Source organism: Alligator mississippiensis, chromosome 1 (assembly GCF_030867095.1).
Source record: "Alligator mississippiensis isolate rAllMis1 chromosome 1, rAllMis1, whole genome shotgun sequence".
In the NCBI taxonomy this organism is placed as follows: domain Eukaryota; kingdom Metazoa; phylum Chordata; order Crocodylia; family Alligatoridae; genus Alligator; species Alligator mississippiensis.
In genome coordinates, this window is record NC_081824.1 from 154922161 (window position 1) to 154949262 (window position 27102).

The window sequence follows — 27102 nt, forward strand, 5'->3', positions numbered from 1 at the left end:
AATTATCTGGATGATTCCAGTTTGATTGAAAGTACAGATATAACCGAGTTCTGATATATTTCATTTCATTTGAAGGGAAAGTACCTATTTGGTAAGCACCGTGATATTTCAACAGCTTATAAACTCTTGTAATCAATAACATGAAAAAAAATATGGAAAATAGTTTGGCATCATGTTTTGAGCTTGCAGGCATCTGTGATGAGCAAAGTGGGAAGAGTTTGTGTAGCGCTCCTTCTAAAAGACTACCATAAAAATGGAATTACATACCCCAAATGAGAGGTTGTTGCAGCTTTTTGTGGTATGTTAGTAAAGCATGTCACATAACTGCTCTTCAGCCCCTGGATAAGTTCTAAACTGGTTTTCCAAAAAATGTCTCAATCTTTACTGGTTTATTTTGAAACCTTTTAGTGACAGCATGATTTGATGGATGGTTCAGCTCTGAAGTTATGTGATTTTCTGTCATTTGGGATAAATAGTCTCAGGGGTAGTATTATGGATTAATCTCTTGGATTATCTTTTAGGACTGACTAAAAAACTGAGCCTGCATTCCGTTTCCATATACAGTCTAAAGGAAAAATGATTTCCACCCTGGTTCCTAACCTGTCCATTTTTGGATTGTCCAGAGAGGGTTCCTCAGGAACCAAGGAATTGGAGGGGAGATGGATGCAGCTGAGGCTTCATTACTATTGGCACATCTTCAGGAGGAAAGCGGGTTTATTCTTGACTCAAGTTAATTTACATGTGTTAACTAACAGCAAATATAATCCCTTGAATATATAGGGCCAACACCTGGCAACATTTCAGAACTGTGAGGTAGAACTCTGGCACAAACTGTGCCGGAGTTTATCATGTTGCCTTAATGGCATATGGAGATGCATGCTTTTATACTAAAACGTAGTTGATATAAGCCACAATTTTATACTGGATTCTTCATTTCTAATATCATGGTATGCTTTGTATCTAGGTTTCAGAATTTATAAAAATCAAATTTTTAATTAGTTTGGTTTTTTTTTTTTTAAACGAGTGTATGTATGTGGCTGATGTAAATTAATACAACTTGCAGTTCAACTGTTGTTACTCCCTCTCTGACTTTGAATCTGCGGGTTGTTCAGGAGTAACAGAATGGAAAAGACAGAAAAGCCCAGTAAATTTGAATGTTTATGTGTCCTTGTGTTATAATGGAGATTCTGTGTTGTTTTTTTAAAAGAACGTGTTTTGCATTGCTCTGTAGGAGGAGGGCTGTTAGGAAAACATCAACTGTAGCTAAACTCTCTTATTGCTGTGATACAATTTGTAAGAACAGTAGAAATCATATAATTAGAGACTGACTTTCAAGTATTTAATCTCACTTTAAAAAAAAAAATCCTGGTCATCTGAAATTTAACTCTTCAAGACACAGAAACATAAAAAGTGGAAAGACAATGAAAACAACTAAATGCACTAAGGCCAAAGAAATGGAAAGGCCGGAATTCTCACTGTTCTTCCCTCTTCTCTTCATAACCAAATTCTGCTCTTAATTACAGGCATTAATGAGTGCATGTGTCTAGGGTACACAGATCAGAAGGAAAGGAGCTGTCGTGTTAGTCCATTAATTTCAGTATTTTACAGTGGGTCACCTAGTAATTGGCAATTTTACTGTAACTGAGTTATGGTAATTTCTCATGCTCTGTGTCAGTTACAGTATAATATGGAGTATTCTTTTGCATATTGGGTCGAAACCCAATGCTTTTATGACATTCAGAACAATTAGTTAGCTCTTTAAGGCTAGAGACAGAAGTTGCATATAAACTGTTTAAGTGATCAGAAACTTGTTTAAACCTGTAACAGAATAGAAGTTCAGTGCACAGAAACTGCTTTCAAAATGGCCAAACCTCTTTTAAGATAAATCTGGTTAAATGTAGTATCAGACTTAACTGATTTAGGTCAAACTGGTTTATGGAACTTCTGTCCTGGTTCCCCTCCCAATTCAACTTAACTATTAATGCTCCAGCACCCCGGGATGCTGTTCATCCTTGGACTATGCTCTCTGTTCCAGCAAAGCAGGGCAGCCCCACCCCCAGCTGTAAAATCCCAGGCAGCCCAGAGCCCAGCGGATTCCCCCAGCCCTGCCACCTCCTCTGCCAAGGGAATTGGCCTGGCTTCCAGCCGGGGTACAAGTAAACCCCCCACTGTGGGATTCCCCACATGCTGGGCACAAACCAACTGGGGGCCAGGAATAGGGGGAGGGGCAGGGATAGGGCAGCTATTTCCCCCCTCAACTCCCTCCTCAGCCCGTCTGCTGGCTGGGGAGGCCAGGTGACGCCCGGTGATCACCTCAGCTCCCAGTTTCCAGCTCAGGTGGGGGGAGTAAAGTCCCCAGTTCGGGCTCCCCCCATCCTGCACCAGGTTTACTGTGGCTGGAGGCCTAGAGCCAGGTGGAGGGGGCCATTCCCCCCCTTCCTTAGACAGGCCACCTGGACTGGGTGCTTGCCTCAGCTCTCAGATTGGGTACCACTGCGGGCTTCCCTGTAGCCGGGAGCTGCGGCAATCACCTGGCCATGCCCCCTCCTAGGCTGGCAGACTATCTGAGGATGGAGTGGGATGGGGAAGGGGGCATGGGGGTGGACCTGGCTCTGGACCTCCAGCCAGGCTGTGCCAAGCATGGGGGGAAGCCCACAGTGGGGGGCCATTTTACCTCCCAGTCCTTCCTCAGCCAGCCTGCCGGCCAAAAAGGGACCATTGCTGGGTGATTGCTCTGGCTGCCAGCTGTGGGGGAGTTCACAGTGGGGGCTTAACACTCCCCCCCCCCCCATGAGCCAGGAACTGGGGCAATCACCTGGCTATGCTTGTCTCCCTAGCTGGCAGGCCAGCTGAGGAGGAGTGGGGGTGGGGAAACGGCCTCCACTGCAAGCTTCCCTTCCCTCCCCTCCCCCCCCCATGCTGGGCACAGCCTGGCTGGAGATCTAGAGCTGGGAGGGATGGTCCTATGCCCCCCTCACTCCCTCCTCATTGGCCTGCTGGCTGAGGAGGGAGCATGGCCAGGAGATCACCCCAGGTCCCAGCTGCAGGGAAACCTGCAGTGGGGGCTATACTCCCCCTGCCCAATCCTGGAGCTTCACCTGGCCATGTCAGCAGCCCAGCTGAGGAGTGAGTGGAGGAGGGAGAAGTAGCCTCCACTGCTGGCTTCTCTCCCACCTTCCACCCCATGGGTGACTGGTTCTGCCTTAGTCCAGGGGGGCACATGCCTCCCCCAGTGACCAGTCAGTGACTGGGGGGAGGGGTTCCCGGTCAATTTTGTGGCTGATCCCAAATTACTGGGGGGGGGGGGTCCCCCTCAGTCGATCCCACCAACTGGTGCTCCACTCCCCAGCTGGCGCTTGCAGGGGGGAGGGCACCAGCACTCCTGCTTGCCCATGCTCCTGCCTGCCCATCACCTAAGTGGTGAGTGTGACTGGTCAAGGGGTGCACATGCACCCCCGTGCATCCCTTACATGTCGCCACTGTTGCACTCAGCACAACCCAGCTGGAGGTCCAGAGCTGGAGAGGGGGGCATCCCGCCCACCTCCTCAGCCACCCAGTTCGCCAAGGAGGGCACATGTCTAGGTGATTGACCCAGCTCCGGCTCTGGGTGAGGGGGATGTGAGGGGAACAGGATAGGGAGGAACTCCCTACTTGGGGCTTCCCCCTTCCCCTCACACCAGAGAGACCCCAGCTGGGAGGCTGGTGCAGGGTGTGGGGTTCCCTTCACACTACCTCCTCAGCTGGCCCAGATGGAGGAGGGGTTGTGGCTAGGGGAACCAGCTCCAAGCATGGGGAAGAAAGGGCAAAACACCCCATTGGGGGCTTCCACCCTCTTCCCTTCTGTCATGCCAGTTGGCTTGAGGCTGAAGAGGGGACATGTCTGGGGGAATTGCCCATCTCCTGGCTCTTTGCTGTGACTGTCAGGCTGGGAGGCATGCCCTAGCACCCCCTGGCTTCTGGTATGGGCCACTGCAGGAGTTTGGTTGCCTTTCAGGTTTGAAAAGTGGACATCAGTTCACTTTTACAATTGGTTCAATCTAAGCAGTTTACAGAAACCTGGAAAGATTGAATCATTCAGTCTTGTGGTTTTTTACTGTTTGTACTTACCTTAAAACATCAGCATCTCTGTCCTTCTGGCTACATCGAGAAACAAAGATGGCACTTCCAAAATACATCATGAAAATGTCTTCTTTCAGTATTTTCATCCAACACAAAACAAGGAAGAACCAGGAACCATTATTTTGTAAGGTTTCCATTCTCATTTCCACACCAAAATGGTTTTGATGGATTTCTGGATGCTTTTTCATATCTGTGAACAACTTTAAATTAGCACATTATCAAACATTTGGGATACCAGGACCTGTTTATAATATCATAGTTGTGAGGAGAAAACAGCTGCCTTCTGCTGCTGCTTTATTAATGGGAAGATAGTAAAGGTCTAATTCAGTGGTTCTCAACATTTTTAGACCCTTTGTTACTCTGAAGACACTCCTTATTTGACTTGAGGTACCTTGCCATAACTTCTGTAAATTCAGTAGTACCCCATTCCAAAAAAACTAATTTACTTCTTACAAAACGAATTTATTTATTTCAGTGCCTATCTTCTTGCAGAGGGGTTAGGCAGTGCCGGATGGGAAGCGGCCTGGCAAGGAGACCCTGAGCCTGCCTTTACCTGCTTATATCCTCACACCTCATTATTATAGTCACACCTCACTTTTCTCTTCACACCTTCTGCAACACCCTTCAGAGGATCTTGTGGCACCCCAGGGTTTCCTCACAAGCTGGTTGATATTCACTTATTTAACTGAAGCACATGCAACAGTTCTCCAAAATATACAGATTATTTTATAATCAGAAGTAGGAAAATGTAGTGATCAAAAAGGTTGTGTATTTTGTGCTTTTTAAAGTTTCTTTCATTTTTTAATCTTTCTCTTAAACAAATGTATCTACCCCTCCTGTTGCCAAAATGTTGCTAATGGAATCTCTATTTACAGTAGAGATTTTTCCTAAAAATATATCGTACCAGCAACAGCAGAAATGATATGAATAGCAGTGTTAACAGATCATTATCAGTATTCTCACTACCATGTTCTCTAAGCCTGTTTAGTATATTTATGGTAGAGATTTGCAAGTAGCCTATGATTAGTTTATAATGAATTAAACTTGGAGTTTATACTCGAAGCCCAGTTCTAGCAAAAGCTTCTAGTCCCACAGTTGTCAAGTTACACATGTGAATAAGTTTGTTTCAGGTCCAGAGCTTTGATTTAGAATCTTTCAGCTGTGGTTACCTTGTCAATCTTTTAACGTCACTTCAGTGTCAAGTTTGCATGTCTCAATGGATTTACCCTTATTTTACTCTCAGGAAGAACACTCAAATATATCTTCTGAAAGACAAACCTAAAGATTGACGAGTTTTCCATGCCCAAAATACTTGCTGCCTTCTGTCTACTGTCTTCATAGAAACTATTTGATATGTAGTAAACATATGACTTTAACTGTAAATGTAAATAGAACACACTCTTATTAACACTTTCTTGCTTTCAGATCAAGTCACAGAAGGGAAACTTCTCAAATGCCACCACTGCATCCTCTTCTCTGGCATCTTTTTTATTTTGACATTATTTTCACTAAAAAGAACTATTTTTCATTATATCTTCAGTAGAAAATAGTTGGCACTGATCACATTTCATGACAATATTTCCTGTAACCTACATTAAAGTATTTTACCAATCTACTGTTTTGTTATTAAAGATTAATTAGTTTTATAAGTGTCAAAAATAAAGAAAGTGGCCTTTCCTAAGTAGGGAGGGAATTCATAGATACTAAATAGGGGAGGGTGTATATGAGTTATGCATATGACCACAGTTAACCCTCTGTTTAACTGGTGAAACATCTTTTTCTTTTTTTTTAATAGGGTGGCGTCTATTGAAGACAACATCTTAGTGCATATCAACATTACAATAAGTTCAGGGACCATAGTTGACATGGGGCACATCTACATAAGACACTACTGCACAGTCATTTATTTAGTACTTGTATTAGCAAGTACTAAATAAATGTAGAGCAACTGGAGCAGTGCTGGCAAATGTTTTTTAGGTGACGCTACTGTGTAGTAGCTTAATAATGTTTCACAGTAGCATATTAGCACTGTCCATGTTGTGACATGATACTGCACAGTATTTTTTGGTGCTACACAGGCAGCGTCTTGTGTAGATGTGCCTATGGACATGTTTGTGCTAAATTAGCACTAGCTATCTCTGGAACTTCTAAAAGCCTAGCTCTAGAAGCAGGAAACTCAGTGCAGGCTGCAAAGCTTGCTTAAGAAGCTGGTAAATTCTTGGCGGTTAGCCAATGATGCTGTGAGAAATACCTGATTAGCTCATGTAAAGGGAGTCAGGGTATGTCTACATGAGATGCTTTAGTTACTTTTTTACTTTATCATCAAACAGTTTATAACTAAGTGTTAGATGTAGAAACAGCAAGATAGAATTGTGTAACTTTTCAGAAAGCTATATCAGTGATTTGAAAGATCCAATTGTGGATCACTTCAGCTTAGCTACAACATTCAAGGTCTAACATTTCTGTGCCGTCTTATATAAATGCGTCTCTCTCCATGAGTGGGGCAGGACCAAGTTAACAGATCTAAATAGTTTTCACTGTCTGAGAGAGAGAAAATTGCCTCTGCTCATATATGAATCAATTAAAATTATATTTGCAAAACTGAAATAAAACACACATGATGCACTGCAGCTCTAATTAAGACCACATCTCTTCTTGAGTGCCTTAGTGATTTGATGAGATGCTTTGAGTGCCTCAGCTCTTTGATAAGAGATGCTTTAGTGCCTCCAGTCACTGCATCTGTGTAAACAGGTTAAGAAAACAAACTGCATGTTTTTAACTTGGCTGTTGAGATTATGCAGAAGTTGAATTGTTTTTTTGCTGTTTTGGTTACCATTTCTTGTAAAATCACAAATGCAGTTAAAAGAAAAAAGAAAACAGGAAAGCTTTAATGCAAATTCAGCTTAATTGATAGGTCATTTTACTTCCTGTTTAGGAAATGATGCAACTTCAATAGTCAACTGTCTTCACATACTGGGTCAGACCTTGGATGCAAGGTAATGATGAATATATTTTCTAAAGTATAAATAAAATGTAGAAAATAACTGAGCATATAATGTATAGGATTTTAAAGCTGTTTATCTATATATGGCCACACACTTTTTGACATCAGAAAAAGAGTATCCTGATGGAAGAAAAAGTTCCCATGTTAAATGTGGACTCATTTACCTTGGTAACCAAGGTTTTTGGTAGTGTGAGGCAGAGATTTTTTCTCTAGGTTATTGTTTCTAGTCAGGATCAGGTCATCAGTGACCAAAAATTACTGGCTGTTTCTTGACCTGTTTGAAGCAGCTAAGTATCTCAAAAACTGCCATAAATACTGGATTTGATTTATTCTTTTGCTTGAAGTCTCATCAGAGAAGCTGCATATTGAATGCTTATGGAATGAAATACACTGTTTTAAAAACATGTCTTTACTGGGAAGTTGATTAGGCTCTCCATTGAATATTACCTTCACTCCCTCCAGTCTGTACACAAGAACTCTGAACTGATTTTTGTGGGGCTTTCTACCTGGGAGAGCTGCCCATTTTGAGTGCAGACTAAAGCTTTCCCTGGGGTGGGTAAACTATGCACTTTGCTGAGCACTGACAGATCTACAAAGCTTTTCCAAAATTTCCCAGAAGGACAGTCAAGTTCTTCTACAATCTAATGAGAAATGTCTTATAGTTATTACTTTCCTAAGACTGAAACCTCTACAATCAATTTAATGAGCCACATGTTTCTGTTTAAAAATAATTAAGCTGAATTGAAGCATGGTATAGATTTGATTGCACCTATATAGCAAACGTATAGCTAATAATATTTTTTTTCTGTTCCTACTATGGATTTTAATGGAAACTTTAAGTCAACCCATTATAATTTTTAATTTCTGATATGAAAAATGTGACTGTGATGTATGATTTATTTTGGAACGCTGCTTCAAATTGGTATACATTCCCTATTCTGAAGAATAGCAGGTTTGCTCATTCCTTATTTTATGAAACATTTAAAACCTTATGTTCAGAAACTTTTTCAATGTAAAAACAATCAAAGGCCCAGTATGATCTGCAGAATTTATTGTGGCAGAATTTATTGTGACAGAATTTCAGTACAAAGTGCTACCATGGGTTGCTTTCTTTAAATAAAAAAGAATTTACTGAGTATGAAATAGATGCACAAAACTTGAATATAAACTATTTCATATAAGCCAGAACTAGGATTTGTTTTGTATTTCTCTAATAGAATATGATTTTTCTTTCTTACATGTAATGTGCAGGACTGTGATGAAAACTGGTCTGGAGTCTGTTAAAATGGCACTGAGAGCATTTTTGGATAATGCTGCAGAGGATCTGGAGAAAACAATGGAAAATCTTAAGCAAGGCCAGTTTACACACACCAGAAACCAGCCAAAGGGAGTAACACAAATCATTAACTACACCACAGTGGCTCTCCTGCCAGTGCTCTCTTCATTATTTGAACACATTGGACAGCATCAATTTGGGGAAGATTTAATATGTATGTATTATTTAGAAATGAAAGCAGCCTGTACTAAAGTGCCAGCTTCTTGAGCTGGGTAGTCTCACACCCTCCATGGGGAGTACAAATAACACACATTGACCTGTGGGTGGCTGCTTTATTGTCTTGTAGTGATGATTATTAGAGTCTCAGTTCTATTGTACAAAGATAAATCCCTGTTCTTAACCATGTAAAGTTGTCATTGATTTAAGTGAGAGTTGTAAGTTGAGAATAAGGTCATCAGCTTTTTTTCCTGAAATAAGGGAGAGTTTGAGTTTGTGGTTAGGAATTGAGATACAAAGTCTGGAATTAATTGGTGGCTCTGATACAGTCTTGCTACATGATCTTGCACAATTTTCTTTCTCTGTCTCTCTCTCTTTGGCTTAGTTTATCAAGCTGTAAAAGGGGGGTTTAATATAAAGGGATGTTGTCGAGTTGAATTAATGTTTGTTTGGAGTTCTGAGGTCCCCTTGATGAAAGTATCTACAAAAGACAGCCTCTTGAAGCAGGATTGCATTCCTTGATTTAATGACAGACATGATTTTTTGATTGATCCGTGCGTGTCTGGGAGGTATTTATGAAACACTATCCTGTGTAGTTTAGAAATTATACAGATTCAGAACTTTTGTTTTAAAAACCTAATCCGTGAAGAACAAAAGGTGTACTTTTGTGGTGTCTTTAAAGGTAGAAACAGATGTTACTTGAGGTCTCATTTGTTGAGCCTCATTACTTGAGGCTGCCATAGTTGTATTTTTTTTTTTTGGTGACACAAATGCTGAGCAAATAGACAGCAATACCCTTTGTCATGTCACATGAAAGAAAAAACAGTGGCACAACAAAGGGTGGTAAGAGACTCTGCCTCTTTGTTGTGGCAAACATATATTACCTCTGTCTGACTTGGCAGGGAAAACCCTACTTTCTCTGCAAAGCCAAACCTATGCCAAACAAATGTGCTTTCCCACTCAGCCAGACCCATGGGAAAGTAGGGAGATCACATTGTCCTTTGTACTACACCATCAAGGGTGAGACAAGGGGCAACACGTTTTGCCCAGTGCAGCAGATCATTTGTGCCATAACACATTGTGGCACAGCTGATCTGCTTTTTTCAGCAACATCTATTTCTAGCCTTACAATTCACAAAGTATTTCAATTCTGCATGTCTTAGAATCTCTGTAGGCATTCTTTTGGCCAGTTTTGTCATCCTGCTTCCACAAAGCTAGATTGGAAGAAGTTTTGTGTAATTCTTTCAGTAACAGTGGACCTGGTAAAAAAACGAAAACCAAACAAACAAAAACTCTCAAGGTCTGTGCTGTTTGCATTTTCCAACTACATGAAAAACTGTTATCTGAAGGTTGAACTTTTATTGCCAAATATAAATGTGCTTAGGTTGTAAACCCTTGCTCATACTACATTGTTTCTTGTTGTAAAGTATGGCAGGGAGCAGTAGCTTAGAATATCATCGTAAGCCAAGAAGCTGTGGAAATATGTCATACCCTTAAACTCAATCTTCAATTAGCATGAGCCCCCTAAGAGTATAAACTGGTTGAGGAAATGGCCATAGTTTAAATGAACCAATGATATGTCATTGGAATGGGTTATTTCTGTTGCATACCTACACTTCTCTTCACATCATGTTTTTAATAATAATACCCATCATTGTGATAGCCACTTTGTTTACTGACTCTGGGGACAAAGTTTGATAAAAATGAAGCCAGTTTATGTTGGGAGCTCAGACATTCTCCACAGATCAGACCCATAGGGTGGGGAACAAATAACAGGCACTGACACTAAGGGTGTGTACAGTCATTTGCTGCACCCAGTCTGTGATCCAAGAGAGAAGGTTGGTGGGACTGGAGGTAGGGGGTGGGGGGTTGGTGGGTTGTCCATGGTAGGGAGGAGGTCTGGTATGGAAAGGAGGGTTTAGGGGGTTAAAAATATTCCAGTCAGGGTGGGTGGGGTGGAAATAATGCAGCCCCATGGCTGGGGCAAGTGGCTGGGCTTTTCCAACTCAGAGGCTGCACTCCAAACTCGTACAAGCGTTCACAAAATTGGGTTAACCCTTTATTAGATTAGGTTAATGCAGTCTCAATCTCTGAGTGCACCAACTCGATTCAGTTTTGATCTCTGATTTAGGTGATCAACTTAGATTGGGCACACCATTTTTTTGAGCAATTTAAGCCCTCTGCACAGCTGAGCATTTAGATCAACCTAACCCTGGTTAGGTCGATCTAAATGTAATGCCTGTATGTACCCGAGGTGGTTGCCCTAGCACTTTAATTTTAGATTGAAAGAATGGAATTCTATCATGTTTCATTGCTATCATCTGGGGAGGGGAAAGGGGGTATGAGAGGGGAGAAGAGAACTGAAAAAAAATGTAGTAAAACTTTAGAGGAAGTTAGAATGTTGTTATTTTTTGGATGTAGGATAAACTAAAGTTTTTTTTCCTGAAAGTGAGCAATCCAGGTACTTACAACCACAAATTGGAAAATCCCAACTTTTAATGTTTAAAATTAAAAAAAGAAAGAGGTTTGATTAAAAAAAGAAAGGGCGGCTCATTCTTTTATTCCCTTTGTCTGACTGATCAGTAAATCATTTAGCTAACTTATAGCTGTGTCTTAAACTGAGATAATTTCATTAAGTATGTGAAGAATGAAAACATCTCTCGAACAAGAGTATCTTTCTATTGTAATGTACTTTACAAAGCAAAAATGGAATCTTAAATGGATTAGTTCCGTAATACATTTTCCTTTTACTTATTTTAACAATTTAGCAATTTGCCTTGACAATTCCCTGCTATTTAAGCCCTGCAAGCAATCAGAGACGATTCACTAAAATGTAGTACTCAGGTTATTTAATTAACTAATTCTCAGTTTGTGTAACTACGCATTATCCTCACAAGGATGGTGGGCCATTAATAACAGAAAATTAGAGCACTAATGACATATTAGATATGATACTATTCTCAGTTTATATTGCTTATCATATTAAAATGAAGTTTTATATTATAAGCTATGGCAGTTACTGTGTAATATCTATGGATGATATTTGGTAATTTAAACTCATTTCTGCACAGATTATCAAGTCAAACATAATGAGATTGCTTATGTATTTTAAGCCTACCAAAATGAAGAGCATTCAAAATTCTCTCTTTTTTTTTTTTTCCTTCACCTTTCCTTTAGTGGAAGATGTTCAAGTATCTTGTTACAGAATATTGGCCAGTTTATATGCTCTTGGAACTAGCAAGAGCATCTATGTGGAGCGGTAAGAGGAAAACCCATTCACGTAATTGCAAGCTTCCTACATACGCCTACTTGTATACCATTTTTTCTAATGTCCCTTCCTTTCCCTTCTGCCCCTATATCTCTCTCTCCACCCCCCACCTAGAAAAAAAGATTATTTCTTTGGTGGAAACATACATGAACTTTGTACACTTGTTTCTTAATTCACTAATTATTGAGCTTTGGCACAGGGCTTTTACATGCTGACAAGTTATTCTTTAGTAGCCCGTAAATCCGTCATAAAATGGGACATTATAAGCCAATACAAGGGGAATCATTTGCTTAAAGTGGTTATGCGAATCTTCTTTCACTAAGAATGGTTGCTGTCCTCAAAACATTGATATCTAATTTTATGCTCATAACATAATTCATGTAGCCCGGTATATTTTGATGTTACCACAGGCAGCTGCAAATAGAATTAATTTTGAATATAATTACTATCCAGTTAGGGAAAAAATACTTGCACTTTTTTTGTGAATATTCCTAAATTGGATTTTTTTATATATTTGACTTATATGGAATAGTAGGTTCACTTTTATATACCAAATACGAAAATTGTTCCTTTCATCTACAATAGCCCACAAATATTAATACACATAGAAATCGTATAACATTTTAATGTGAAATTCATGTTCTTTTCATTCTTATTCATTAATAAAGAATAAGGAGAAGGAATAAGCAAGGACATAGCTATGAGACTGGAGTCATAGAAAAGGAATTCAATGGCAGTACAGTAAAATCCCTTTTTTCCAGCATTTTACTAGCTGGCATATTCTATTAACTGGCACTGCACCACTGCCGCTGTGCTGCTGCCATCCACCACTCTGCACTGCCACCATGTACAACCACCTCATACTGCTGCCATATTGCCATCCACCACCCTGCACCACTGCTGTGTGCAACCCTTCCCCCCACCTCCACCATCCACCCCCCCACCCCACCCCACTGCCACTGTGTGTAAGTCCCTCCCCTCCAGCTCCAGTATTTTTAGAGAACTGGCATTTTTATATTAACGGCACCTGGCATTCCCCACTCATGCAGGATAATAGAGATTTTACTGTATTTGTTACCAGAATTGGATAAATAACAAGATTGTTTGATCAAACATCTGAGGTTGAGGGTAGGCGTGTCACAGACAATGCATACTAATAGATTTTCTTTCAGATCAGATGGAATCAAGCTGTGTCATTGGGAGGAGGAAGTCTATTAGATTGGTCACAAATCCTATGTATTAGAGGCAGGCTGTTTGCTATTTTTATCAGAGTAACTGAATTTGAATTGCCAAGTAAATTTGTCAAGTAAACGTTGATCACTTGAAAATGTAAGAGTACAGAGGAAAGTTTAGTAGACTAATGTGAGCATAATCCCTAAGAAATAAGTAACAACAGTATTATTGTTAGATACAGACTTGGGCTTTCAGGACTCTTGGATACAGTTATCATCAAATTGCATGAAAAGGAAATGCTCTACAGTTATCATTTAGATGTGATGGTAATAACTTTTGGCCTCTTGATCTATGCGTCTGTTCAGTAACACTTTCTTAGTACAAGACTATATGGTGTCAGTATTATCTGGAATTGAATGGAAAATGGTAGTGGCGTTATTATGATACTGGTATTATGTTTTTCTTGTTTGTTCTCCTGTAGCTCTTGGCAAATAAGTAGAAAACATTTGACATTTTATATCTTAACGTCTTCATGTAATAGTGGAAGTTTGCTTTATTTTGATATCCATTACATTGATTTTTCTGTTGCTGTGTTAGCAGTTATAATAATGTAGCAGATTCTTTCTTCCAGAAGATCACAGTTTATAGTAATAGTAAAGATAATGACATTGAACTAGTTCTGGATATATTTAATCAAAGATATATAAATAACACTGAGAATTTCTCAACTTGCAGGCAGCGGTCAGCACTAGGAGAATGCTTAGCTGCTTTTGCTGGTGCCTTCCCTGTGGCTTTTTTGGAAACTCATCTAAATAAACATAATATGTATTCTATCTACAATACCAAATGTGCAAGAGACCGAGCAGGTACATCCAGAATCTCACATGTGGGCATTTTAAAAACTATATTTCAAACAAAATAGAGTTATCTTACTCCTTGCTTTCTTTCATTTGTTTTATATTACAGCAATCCTCCATTACGGGTTTGTTGTATTCTTTTGCTAAATTGCTTGGTTACTCCTATCACACTCAGGGCTTTTGGTTCCTTTAAAAGTCTGCCTCACTTTTTATGTGGCAATATAGTGCTTACAACTTTGTACTTGGTGCATCAAAAGGATTTCACCCTAAGATCTCATGTTGATATGTCGCAAAATAAAGAAATGTGTTAATTAAGGAGCTATTTTTGGATTCCCCACCTTTGTTGTCGCAATATAAAGTTTATAGGTATGTTCCATGATAGCAAGACATATTTTAATTAGCAGCTTAGTTCCTTATGTCTCATTTTCAGTCTTGGTGTTTACAGTAGTTTTAAAAGGAAATGTTAGTGCATGTCAGTACATATGGGCAATATACATTCTGGCAATTTTAGGATTGTAGTTGTCTACAGTATCTCCTATAAAAAAAATTTCCTTTAATTATGCTTACATCTTTCATAGATTTCATAGACATTAGGGCTGGAAGGGACCTCGGAAGATCATCGAGTCCAGCCCCCCGCCCAAAGGGCAGGAAGTCAGCTGGGGTCATAGGATCCCAGCAAGATAAGCATCCAGTTTCATCTTGAAGGTGTTCAATGAAGGTGCTTGAATGACCTCCGGTGGCAGGCTGTTCCAGACCTTGGGGGCTCGGACAGTAAAGAAGTTCTTTCTTATGTCCAGCCTGAAACGGTCTTGTAGTAGTTTGTGACCATTCGACCTCATCATCCCTTGGGGCGCTCTGGTGAACAAACGTTCCCCCAGATACTGGTGGTCACCCCTGATAAACTTGTAGGTGGCCATCAGATCACCCCTGAGCTTGCGCTTCTCCAGGCTAAAGAGCCCCAGGGCTCTCAGCCTGTCATCATAGGGTCTGCTTCCCTGACCTCTGATCATGCACGTGGCTCTTCTCTGGACTCTCTCAAGCTTCTCCACATCCTTTTTGAATTGTGGAGCCCAAAACTGGACGCAGTACTCCAGCTGCAGCCTCACTAAGGCCGAGTACAGGGGGAGAATGACGTCCCGGGATTTGCTTGAGAAGCATCTATGGATGCAAGCCAGCGTTTTGGTCGCTTTACTAGCCGCAGCATCGCATTGCAGGCTCATGTTCATCTTGTGGTCAGTGATGACCCCCAAGTCTCTTTCTTCCATAGTGCTAGCCAACAAAGCACTGCCGAGCCTATAAGGATGCTGCAGGTTTTTCTTCCCAAGGTGGAGAACCTTGCATTTATCGGCATTGAACACCATCAGATTCTCATCCGCCCACTTGCTGAGCCTGTCCAGGTCAGCCTGGATCATCTGCCTGTCTTCTGGTGTGGATGCTTTGCCCCAAAGTTTGGTGTCATCTGCGAACTTGGCTAGTCCGCTTCTGACTCCAGTGTCCACATCATTAATGAAGATGTTGAACAGTATGGGTCCAAGGACAGAGCCCTGGGGGACCCCACTGGTCACTGGACACCACGATGAGTGACTTCCATCAATTACTACCCTCTGGGTCCAACCCCGGAGCCAATTTTCCAGTCAGTGGATCGTGGAGGACCCAAGGTGACAATTGGCCAGTTTCTCCAAGAGACGATCATGGGACACCAGATCGAAGGCTTTTTTGAAGTCAAGATATATGACATCAATCTCATCTCCCTTGTCCAGGTGATAGGTCACCTGGTTGTAGAAGGAAATGAGATTGGTCAAGCAAGACTTACCCGCAACAAACCCATGCTGGCTATCCCTTAGGATGTTGGCGTCAGCCAGTCCATTAAGGATGGCCTCTTTAATAAACTTTTCTAAGATCTTCCCCGGGATAGAAGTCAGGCTGATGGGCCTATAGTTATCCGGATCCACTTTCCTCCCTTTCTTGAAGATAGGCACCACATTGGCCTTCTTCCAGTCTTCGGGCACTACACCAGAGCACCAAGAGTTTTCAAAGATCCGCGCTAGAGGCTGGGCTATGATGCTCGCCAGCTCCTTGAGTACCCTGGGGTGAAGATTGTCAGGGCCGGCTGACTTGAAGGTATCCAGCTTCTCAAGATGTTCCTTCACGAAGTCAGCATTAATGGAGGGCAGGGGATCACCCTCACCCGGACTTCCCGGCCCTGTAGCGGGCATGGGCGTCCCATGGGGCTGATGAAAGACCGACGCAAAGTACCTATTTAATAGGTTGGCTTTTTCCTGGGCGTCAGTTGTCAGTTGCCCCATCTGGTTCAGCAGGGTTCCAACGTTGCCCCTGCTTTTCCTCCGGCTCCCCACGTATCTGAAAAAGGACTTTTTATTGTCCTTGATGCTCAAAGCTAGCTGGAGTTCAGTTGCAGCCTTGGCTTTCCTGGTCAGCTCCCTACAGGACCGGACCAGTGCAGAATAATCCTCCTTGGAGGTGACTCCCATCCTCCATCCTTTGTAGGCCTTTCTTTTTAGCCTCAGGAGGTCTGCTAGGTCCCTGGAGAGCCAGGGGGGCTGCTGTGCCCTCTTGCTGCCTTTCCTCCGAGATGGAATAGACTTAGTTTGTGCATTGAGGATCGCTCCCTTGAGGAGCAACCACTCTTCTTGAACTCCCCTCTCCCTGTGGTCACAGTCCCTTAGGGCCTCACTGACAAGCCTCCTGAGCTTGTCAAAGTCGGCATTCCTGAAGTCAAGGACTTCCGTGTTGCTGACTGACTTGCCAGCTTTTCGGTGGATGGTGAAGGTGATCAGCTCGTGGTCACTGTCACCCAGCTTCCCATCGATCACTAGGTCGCCGACTAGGTCATCCCCAGTAGCCAGTACCAGGTCGAGCAGCGCTTTGCCTCTCGTTGGCCCATAGACTTCTTGAGTCAGGTAGAGGTCATCCACGCATGAGAGGAAGCTCTGCGACCGCTCAGATTTTGCTGAGCGATCCTCCCACGAGATGTCCGGGTAATTGAAGTCACCCATGACAACCATGGTCCTGGAGCATGCGGCCTCAGCCAGTTCCTGGGCAAACTCCTGGTCAAGCTCAGGACTTTGGGTGGGAGGTCTGTAATAGACTCCCACCATTGTGTCCCCTGTGCTGTGTTCCCCACGGATTTTAACCCAGAGGGTCTCCAGCCGTCCACCCTGGTCGCCAATATTGGCTTGCAGGGACGCATAGCTTTCCTTAACATAGAGAGCTACACCCCCGCCCCTTTTCTCTACATGATCCCTCCTGTACAGGGTATAGCCATCTATCCCCGTGGTCCAGTCATGGGTGGAGTCCCATCAGGTCTCCGTTATCCCTATGACATGGTAATTGTTTGCACTGAGCAGGAGAATGAGTTCCTCCTGCTTATTCCCCAGGCTCCTGGATTAGTGTACAGGCAGGCAAGTGCCCCCTGGGGGGCTTCTTCCTTGCCCACAGATTTTACCAGGGCTGGGGCTGGGGTGGGCTCCCTTGAGTGCCATGATCCGCTGGCTTTGCAAGGATTGCTCAGCGGGCCAGCAGTGGCGGTAGTCCCCCCCGTCCTCCAACGGGCTTAGTTTAAAGCCCGGTGGAGCAGGTCAGCCAGTCTGGCTGAGAAGAGCCTCCTCCCTAGGGGAGAGAGGTGGAGACCATCTCTTCCCAGCAGCTCGCTGCCTCTCTCACCAAAGAGCGGGCTGTGGTCATGAAAGCCAAAGCCTTCCAGACGACACCAGCGCCGCAGTCTTTGGTTGACCACATAGATCCTCCTGTCCCTTGAATTTATGAATCTTGAATTTATGTTTATTGAAAATTTCCAAAATGTAATGAAGTTTTCTGAATATGTGTATAAAATAGGTAAAATGTGTTACAGAAAACCTAAGTTCGAAAAATAGTTTATCTGGGGACAAAAAATTACATGCACAAATTGCACTGATGTGTTGACATTTGAATATCTGTTTACCTGGCTGCAATACACATCAGCGCATTAGACTTCCAAGTGATTGCATTTGTGCTTGCAACCATCTCGACAGCAAAACAAAAGAATGGAGGCCAGATTGAGGCCCTTTCTGGGAGGGGAAAAAAGGGACCATAGAGTATTTTCACCAGTGTCTGAACTGTGGACAAAAATAGAATCCAAGAATTTCGTCTCCCATAGCCTGCACTTTCTTCTCCTTCCTCTAACCTGTGAAGTAGATAAAAGTGTTCATCTGATCCATTTATGAAGGACTTGCAGTTTTACTTTGCATTAACTATGAAACCCGGCTTGGAAAAAATGTAGAATTTTGAAAAAAAGACAAGAATTTACACTGAGACTTAAATTAATTTTACTGCAATAATTTCATTTTTGAAGCTTTAGTAAATACACTACTTTTATTTTAGAGAATGAGACTTTTGTAAAATCTGACATAAAAATCTACTCAGTTCCAGAAAAAGAACCCTTTATCTTGCCTTAAAGTATTATCAAACAACGGATATGTGTAGAAAGAGAAGCAAATAAATGGGGGTGAAAAGACATGTGGAGATAAATATATTTTAGGTACATTTTCTTTGTCCAATGCAATTTATTTTATTTTTTTTCCTAGCCCTCGACTTGCCAACTAGTGTGGATGAAGTTTGTCCAAATATTCCTTCCCTGGAGAAGCTAATGGAAGAAATTGTGGAATTGGCTGAGTCTGGTATTCGGTACACCCAAATGCCACATATTATGGAAGTGATACTGCCTATGCTGTGTAGCTACATGTCACATTGGTGGGAGCATGGGCCAGAAAATAATCCTGAAAAGGCTGAAATGTGCTGTACAGGCTTGACATCTGAGCACATGAACACTCTGTTGGGCAATATACTGAAAATCATATATAACAACCTTGGTATTGATGAAGGAGCCTGGATGAAGAGATTAGCAGGTAAATATTATGACATTAACAATTAGGGCATGGTTCTTATTCTACTTCATGCTGACTTCAGCTAAATAATGCCATATTAACTCTTTTCTCCTAACTCGTATTAAGTTGGAAGACAACTAGGCCCTTATTTTTTTAAATAATTTTTGCATAATATTAAGCTTGCTTCAAGGAGTGAATAAAACAGAAGTTCTTAAAAAGACAGAAAGCATATTTTAAAATAACTTGTGTATTATCCTGAACTTAATACATTTCTTTCACTTCATATTGTAATATGTGGGTGTAATATGTGGTTTATTGAAATAAAGCAGTATAACTTGGCCACTTTTTTATCTGAATTTGATAGCTTTCAATTTACAAGCAGTAGGTTGTTATATAGAAGTCCTAATTGAAAGCCTGATACTTATAGTAATTCCTACCCTACTGTCAGGTAGGATATCATCACTACATTGAGTTTCATTCAGAGGGTTAACAGCACATTAAAAAAGACTGAAAAGATCAATTCAAATACTGATTTTGCATCCTGGGAAATGTTTCCTCTGTTGTGTTTGTAGTCAACTTCTAAATTAAATCATCACACGATTTTTTTCAATGTTTATAGCCATCTTCATTGTTTTCACTACTTAAGTTCATAGAAGCCCTACACTTTCTGTCAGAACTGGAGACCCCGAGTGCTACTTATGGTGAAACACCATCCTAAGACATGGTCTCTAATCAACTGTTCAAGAATTGTGGGGTTATGCGAACAAATTGGCTTACTGCATTAACCTTTAAATGATTAGATTTACAGGAAATATGCTGTAAATGACAAAGTAATAGATGTACCTCAGAATTTTCAGAGCCTCAGTTCAGTCCTGATTAACTGTCAAAAATGCAAATATTTATCTAGTACTTTTGAAAATGACCAGAAGAAGCTCCCTGATGACATTTCCTTTATTTTCTCCTTTTGGTTGAGGCAAAAAATTTTATGAGAGAAGATCCAGGGGCTTAGGAAGGGCTTTTATTAACCTGTTATTGCATAATGTTTAAGAGATTACGAAAATTTGCTTCCCCAAGCTAAAATGATGTAAAACAGTGAGCGCCAATCTTTCTGTCAGGCTTGCCACAAATTAGCCCTGTGTTCTTCTCAAATGCTACTTCTATTCCCTTCCTGTGCCAGATTTTCTTCTCTGCTTTCTGCCCCCTTCTTGTGCTTCCTGCCTGATTTTACTGCTTTGCTTCTGCTTCCTGCCCTATGTGCCATTATGCTCCCTGTCCCTTCCCCAGGCTCATGTGTGCCACACACAAAAGCTGCCTGTGCCACTTCTGGCATGCGTGCTATAGGTTGGCCACCCCTAGTGTACAGAATATATGGAATATCTTACGATAATAAGGCTAGTGTAATTTTGATTAATTTGGATGGCTGTTTCAACAGTTGTGAAATGAATTCCCATGCTATGAATTCCTGGCCTTATCAAATTCAATGGAAAACTTCTACTGCTATCCTTGTGGCCAGGATATCATACTGTTTTTTAAAATTAAATTACAAGAGATGGGAGTATTGAGAAGGAAAAGGTTTGGATTATATTTTGTGATCAGGTATATACTATAATATCAATTGCCTTAAATAGTGTTTTCCCAGCCGATTATAAGCAAAGCGAAGCCCCAGCTCTTAAAGACCCACTTTCTACCACTGATGGATAAACTGAAAAAGAAAGCAGCAATGGTTATATCAGATGAAGAACATCTAAGAGCAGAAGGCAGAGGTGACATGTCTGAGGCTGAACTGCTCATCCTAGACGAGTTCACCACTTTGGCAAGGGACCTCTATGCCTTCTACCCTTTGTTGATCAGATTTGTGGATTATAACAGGTATGTGGAAATAATCACCTGAGTGGGTCTATTAAAGAAAAAACCAAAAAACTCAGTTTGGTACATTTTTTGATGCTTTGTCGTGTGTTTTGATCTGTTTGGCACTGATTTTAAATGACTTTACCCTAAAAGTGTTAATGTGAAATTAAAGAGACCTTGCTGGTAGTTAACTGTAGTTTTCAAAAATATGTGTGTATATTTTTTTTCATTTTACCTAATCTTAATGGATCATCAGAAGCACACAACATAAAAGATTAAAACAGACACATATTGTTTTGTTTTTCTTATAATATAATGTTGAATATTTATTTCAAAGCAAAACATTATCTGAGCCAGGAAGGCTCATCACTAAAGGCTTTTCCCTCCCTCCCCTCCCTATCAAATGTTAGGGCAAAATGGCTAAAAGAACCGAACCCTGAAGCAGAAGAACTGTTCCGTATGGTGGCTGATGTATTCATTTACTGGTCAAAGTCCCATGTAAGTACATTTTTTTACAATTTTTGTTTTTCATTAATTGTTATGACAGGTAGATTTGTTGTTTAAGGATCAATGGCTAGCCTTTAAGAACCAAATGAAATGGATACGTTGTCTTTTATCCTTTCCTTTTTTCATTATCACATTTTTTGTTGCATTAATTGGGTAAAATGAAGAGGATATAGCTCTTCAAGTGAGTCAGCACACAATGTTAAACAGTAAGTTAAGCACAGTGGATCATAATGCTGGGTGAATGATTCAAGGATGGGTTAATTTGTAAGAATCCTTGAATTAATACAGTAGGCCATGTTCACTTCTGGTTGCCTGACTTGATGTGTTTCCTTTTACAGACTTCTACATAATTTATTCTTTTTCCTTATAAATCATCACTGGCATTTCCTTTTTACTTGCCTTGAGTTTCGAACATGCACTCCCTATTCAGCTAGTTATTTATTGTTTCTCTATTAATCAGATATAGTACTTCAGATGATGAATGTAGCACTTTTTTTCTTTGTAAAACACTAATCATGTCACTTATTGTATCTAGTCTGTTTCACCTGAGAGAAGTGAGGCCTAAGAATTCTCTGAGTTTGGGTCTCTGGTTTACTGCTAGTAATAATGATTTTAATGGCTTTTGAGGAAAGCAAATATAGTGATGGAAATATATGGCTGATAGTTTCCTATTAAATCCAAGGTTTTGGCAAAGTTGGGGAATACAGAGTTGTTTTGCAGCTAAGTAACACTGTTTGTGAATTTCCGTATGTCGACTCCTATTTATTTCATAACACAAGAGTTTTTAGCGAGTCCTTGTCACCAGTGCGATGTTTCCATTGAATTATTTCCTCATGTGCTCCCTTCTTTAAGACCTTAATATATAGCTACTGAATTACTTTAAATAATTGTGACTTACCACAGAATATAACTGTATATTCTGCCTCCTTTAACCTATAGGCAGTTATGATGCAGCAGTTTTAATAAAAGAGTTGTCTATCACAGTTTTGAAGTCTGGAAGTTCTTTGTAGAGAACATATAGCTCACCTGTAGCAAGACAATGTGATCAGTACTACTTCAGATTTCTTTAATTTCTCATTAACACATTTAATATATTTTTACACATAATTTAATTAGTTTTAGAATTTATTCTTTTATAAAAATTAAAGGAGTGCGTTTTAGTTATTAAGCGCAGTTCTTAGCAGCTCTACATGAACATGTCTCATAGAAGTTCACAAGAGTTCTGTGCACAGAACAGACAAATTGCCCATCAGATTTTAAATTAGGGTAATACTTTGAAAAGAAACTCTGCATGTGACATTGTAGAATTAATGTTTTCCTCTCAGTGACTTCTGGCTCATATTTGCTAATTTACCAATCAAGTGATGTCTTCCTATTGCCACCCCTGCAAAATTCATTCTGAGATCTCAAGCTATATTCCTTCTGGCTTGCATACCCACAGCAAAAGCTTCTCCATTAAGAACTAAGCTATCAACTTCACTGATACCTGAGCCCAAACAGAATGCAGCTCACTCTGTGTACATGAGAGTAAAAAGTAGCAAAATTAGAGGAAATCTGCAGAAGGGGTGTGCAAAATGGGCTGTATGCAATTTGGATTTGGCCTGAATCAGGGAACAGTGATCCAAATCAATGAGTCGAATCTCTGCCCCCCGATTCAGGCTGAATCCGAATTGAATATTGATTTGTTTATTTGGATCACTGTCCTGATTCAATTCGGCCAGATCCAAATCTGAAGATTCAATGCTGATTCGGTGAATCAGCGGTTTGGCCATAGACACAGGTTTAAATGTTTTTTCTACATACCTCGAGGTATCAGGAGTGGCTCATGAATGCTGTGCTGGTGGGGCAGAGGAGTGCCCCACAAGAGTGCACTTGGGGGGGCCCTGCCTGTGTGCTTGGTGGCAGATCCGGAAGTTAACTGGAAATACTTCTGGTTCAGTTTTGGGTCTGCCACCAAGCGTGGGGGACTCCCCTGTACCCCCCTGGCTTGGCAATCAGCTGCAGGGGAACCCTAGGTGCCTCCCCAGGCCCAGGAGGCACTGTCACAGGGCACTAGGGTGTCCTGCTCCTTTTAGGGGCTGGAACTGTTAGGAAGAGAGCCCTAGCAGTCAGTTGGGAGTTGGTTGGTGGTTTGGGTGAGCCTATTTGAGGAAGGAGGAGGCCTCATTGGGGGCCCATGGCAGCGTGGGGATCCCGGCGCCAGAGAGGGCATGGTATTTGGGGTGCGCAGACCCCAGTGCCAGAGAGGGCATGGGATTTTGGGGTGCACAGACCCAGGCGCCAGTGACAGGGCTGTGGAGAGCCCGGAGAGAGGACGAGGGGGTCAATTACAGCAAGGCCTAGACAGAGTTCCGATTTGATTTGAAGAGATTAAAGGGTCTCCTGATTAGATTCAGATTTGGAGATTTGGCCACCGAATTGGGTCAAGTGTCTGCGAAATTGAATCGGCAACCAAAGCTTTGCACAGCCCTAATCTGCAATAAGGAGAGACTATGCACATATAGAAAATTCATACTCAGTGAAGAGCTGTCATCTTTCTTAGATGATCCCTGTCTGTAATATCAGTCATATAAGGTTTTTAATGATGTGGTTATACAGTATTTCTGTACTTAGAAGTATTTTCTGTGAATCTGAGTAAATAGTCTAATAAGAATACCACTCTGTGCAGTGAACTACCATTTTGTCAATTAGCATTTGATCCAGAGAAAACCTTAGGAGTGTTCATAAATTTAGCTATGCTAATTAAATGGGATTTCTTGTATGCAAAGAACTTTCCTGGATTGGGACCTTAGATATTACAATTTTCATTATAGAAAAGCCTAAGACTGATGGATTTACCAGTAATATATTATATCAAGGCAACTATTTTTTTTAAATCTCATTTTAATGTTGTTAGTTGTTTTTTTTTACCATTGGCATTCTGCAGTGTAAATGGGAGGAAACAATCATTAACATGATCTAATTCAGGTTTGAAATTGCAAGTGAATTAGTTTACAATTCATTGTAATAATCTACCATAGTTTGCTTATGTAAAGGCTTTTTTATGAAGTTTAAAAAGTTTATTTGCCTGTAGGGTAGGCAGTGGAGTATGGAAAAGGTAATTATATGTTCAGTGCCATAACTAATTAGCTTCATACCTTCAAGGGCATAAAAATTTAGCTAGATACTTTGTTGTTGTGTTATGCACACTAAATGGCATATTTGGAAAAAAAACCTTTTATTTTTCAAATGCAATGTTTGCTATAAAACAAATGAAAATAGCCAAAGTATATATACTTTTTTATTTTAATGCTCTGTAATTAAATTGCTGTCTCATGAATCCAAAATGTGAGTAATTGCCTTGGTATGTTTTAATTTATCTGTACAGTTCAATTATATCTTATAATTATATCTAGGAGAATAAAATTAAAATATTTTGAGAAGACTCACATATGTTCTTAAATGAGGTTTCTTTGGCAACATTAGCATCTATCATTGCGTGAACAAATTTTTCTCTCATGAATGCTCACAGGGAGTGAATTTTAAGCCAAATGCATTCTAGCATCCACACTGGAAGTCTTATATTTTATGTGGGGCTGGCTGCTGTTTTGCAGTGGGGTGACAGTACTCTAACTATTGCTCATCAGAACCATGACACACTAGCAATGAAATAAGTCAGATAAAGATACAATGCACCTTTCACAGCTAAGACCATCTTTACTAATGCATTTATTTTTTTGTCAGTGGGTGGAGGGATGACTGAGAATTGTTAGGCACTAAATGCATTCATGTACTTTCATGCTCTTCTTTTGAGCTACCGTTTCTGAAGAGCTTTCTAAGCATCTGTCTAGAAAGTTTTAGTTCATATTTTGAATCCCATTTATATATCATTCCTTTGGGTTCTTTGCCAGTATCTGTTTTCCTTATCTGCTATTCAAAGATATATAAAATCCTTCAAGCGTAAAAATATTGCCTAGCATAGATGCAAGGTGTGTGTGTGTGTGTGTGTGTGTGTATATATATATTCATTTTACATGCTCAAAATATGCAATCATCTGATTTTTATTTAATGTAAAGAGTGTAAGAATCACAGTATATTCCTGATAATCCATTACAATCTTACAGTCTATAACCTTGTAGCATCTAGAGCTGCCATTAACCCATATATATTATCTAAGATTGTACAGACAGATTCCCCATATATTAATAAAGTGCTTTTAACTGAAATCTCCTGTGTAACATTTCAGAATTTCAAAAGGGAAGAACAGAACTTTGTGGTACAGAATGAAATCAACAATATGTCTTTTCTTATTACTGACACCAAATCTAAGATGTCCAAGGTATGCTAGAATGCAGTGTTTATGTATTGCTGCCCCAATAACTTTATAAGGGTTCAATTTTATGATTCAGCTTTGTTAAGTCATAAAGGCAGGCCCAGTTTTTATAATCCCTTAAATTCGGTGTTGCTGGGAACTTTCCAGATCCTGCCATTTAAGATGTCCCCAGTAATATACATGTCATATTTTGCTGCTCTCATGGCTTAGCTGGAGTGGTTGGAAAAATCAAGGCTATTTAAAAGCTCTTTGTGTGTTCTGTCACATGCTGTACATTGAACGGTAGTTGACTTAGACCAATTAGCTGATATTACACTTGATTTGGAATATTTTTGCAGTCCAAACTGTGGACGTCCACAGAGTTTTGGTAGAGAAATGAGGTAGGATTGTGGGTCCCTGATATATTATGTGTCTACTGCAGTGAGCAAAGTTAAAACATATTCTTTAACCATTTGCTGATATAAAAATATATTCTCCCATTTCTAGTGTTGTTTCCCATATGTATAGGAATAGCTGTAGTTATGAATATACAGACACAAGAATGGTCATGAAAACTGGGCACAATCTTGGCAAGGGTAGAGGGAAGGAATTTAGAAAAGTGGCATAAAACTGCCTCACCTCCACCATCTTGAGTCTGTGCCTAGCAGAGCTCAAAAAGGCTCCATAGACATAGCCTAAAGGAAGTAAATCTATGACATTCAAGATGTAAGTTAATCACTAGCTGGTGGGGGTCAGGAAGAACACTACATCAGTACAGCAGGTAGGGCTTTTACAGGGCTCAGTCCACAGTTGTGGAATGAAACCCTGTAGGAAGTAAAAATTACCTCAGACATTACAAGTTTCTACTCCAGGTGCATTTCTATGACTACTTCAACTGCAAACATGCATACCACAGATGATGTTACATACATAAAACCCATCTTTACCAGAATGGCTCTCATGATTTTATTGGTGAGCAAAAATGAAATGGCACAAATGAAGCAGGCATGAGAAATGATTAATGCATTGACATTATGTGGTGGTGAGGGCACCATATTATGTCAGTTCATGATGGTGAGATGTTAGATGGTGACACGAAAAAAAACCAAAGTTTCACCTTTTCCTTTCCTCCCAAAGAATTGCATCTCTGGAAGTCTGGCATTTTTCTCAGTGGCCCATTGTAGAGTCTTCAGGGGAACAGACTACCAAACTAGATGGACCATTAATCTAATCCATTGGTACAAGGCCTCTTCCTCTTGTTTGTATGCCTCTTGATGACCTCCTTCAGGTTCTGTCCCACTTCACCGAATATAAAATTCAGTTATCTACTCTTTTCTAGTCTGTTATTCAGTCCTGGTAAGGCTTCTCTGCTCACCCCCAGGGTGCCCAATTGGGTGTGCTGCTATCTAGGAAACTAGAATGTGTGGCTTTCTACCTAAGAGGTAGGTAGAACCCACAATACATTGGTGACAGGGAGGTGAAGGGCAGGGCTCAAGATGGGCCAAGCTGTGTAGTGCGACAGGGGCCAGAGGCAGGAAGGAGTTGCAAAAGTGAGGAGAAAAGATAAATTACTTCAGTGACCCTTCCCAGGTTATTCACTGCAGGAGATGGCAGAGGCTGAACCAGGAGTGCAACCAGATTGGCATGAAGCTGGGCATG

The 27102-nt window shown here is 40.8% G+C and overlaps 1 protein-coding gene across 1 annotated transcript in view; it reads left to right on the forward strand.

Moving 5' to 3' along the window:
* The window catches only part of RYR2 (ryanodine receptor 2), an 875416-nt gene that overhangs the window by 696989 nt on the left and 151325 nt on the right, over window positions 1–27102 (forward strand). The window contains exons 63-70 of the mRNA XM_059715710.1: window positions 7055–7115; window positions 8375–8613; window positions 11793–11874; window positions 13792–13922; window positions 18497–18817; window positions 20425–20665; window positions 21055–21142; window positions 25378–25470. Coding sequence (XP_059571693.1) covers window positions 7055–7115; window positions 8375–8613; window positions 11793–11874; window positions 13792–13922; window positions 18497–18817; window positions 20425–20665; window positions 21055–21142; window positions 25378–25470 — 1256 coding nt within the window. The remainder of the gene's footprint in view (window positions 1–7054; window positions 7116–8374; window positions 8614–11792; window positions 11875–13791; window positions 13923–18496; window positions 18818–20424; window positions 20666–21054; window positions 21143–25377; window positions 25471–27102) is intronic.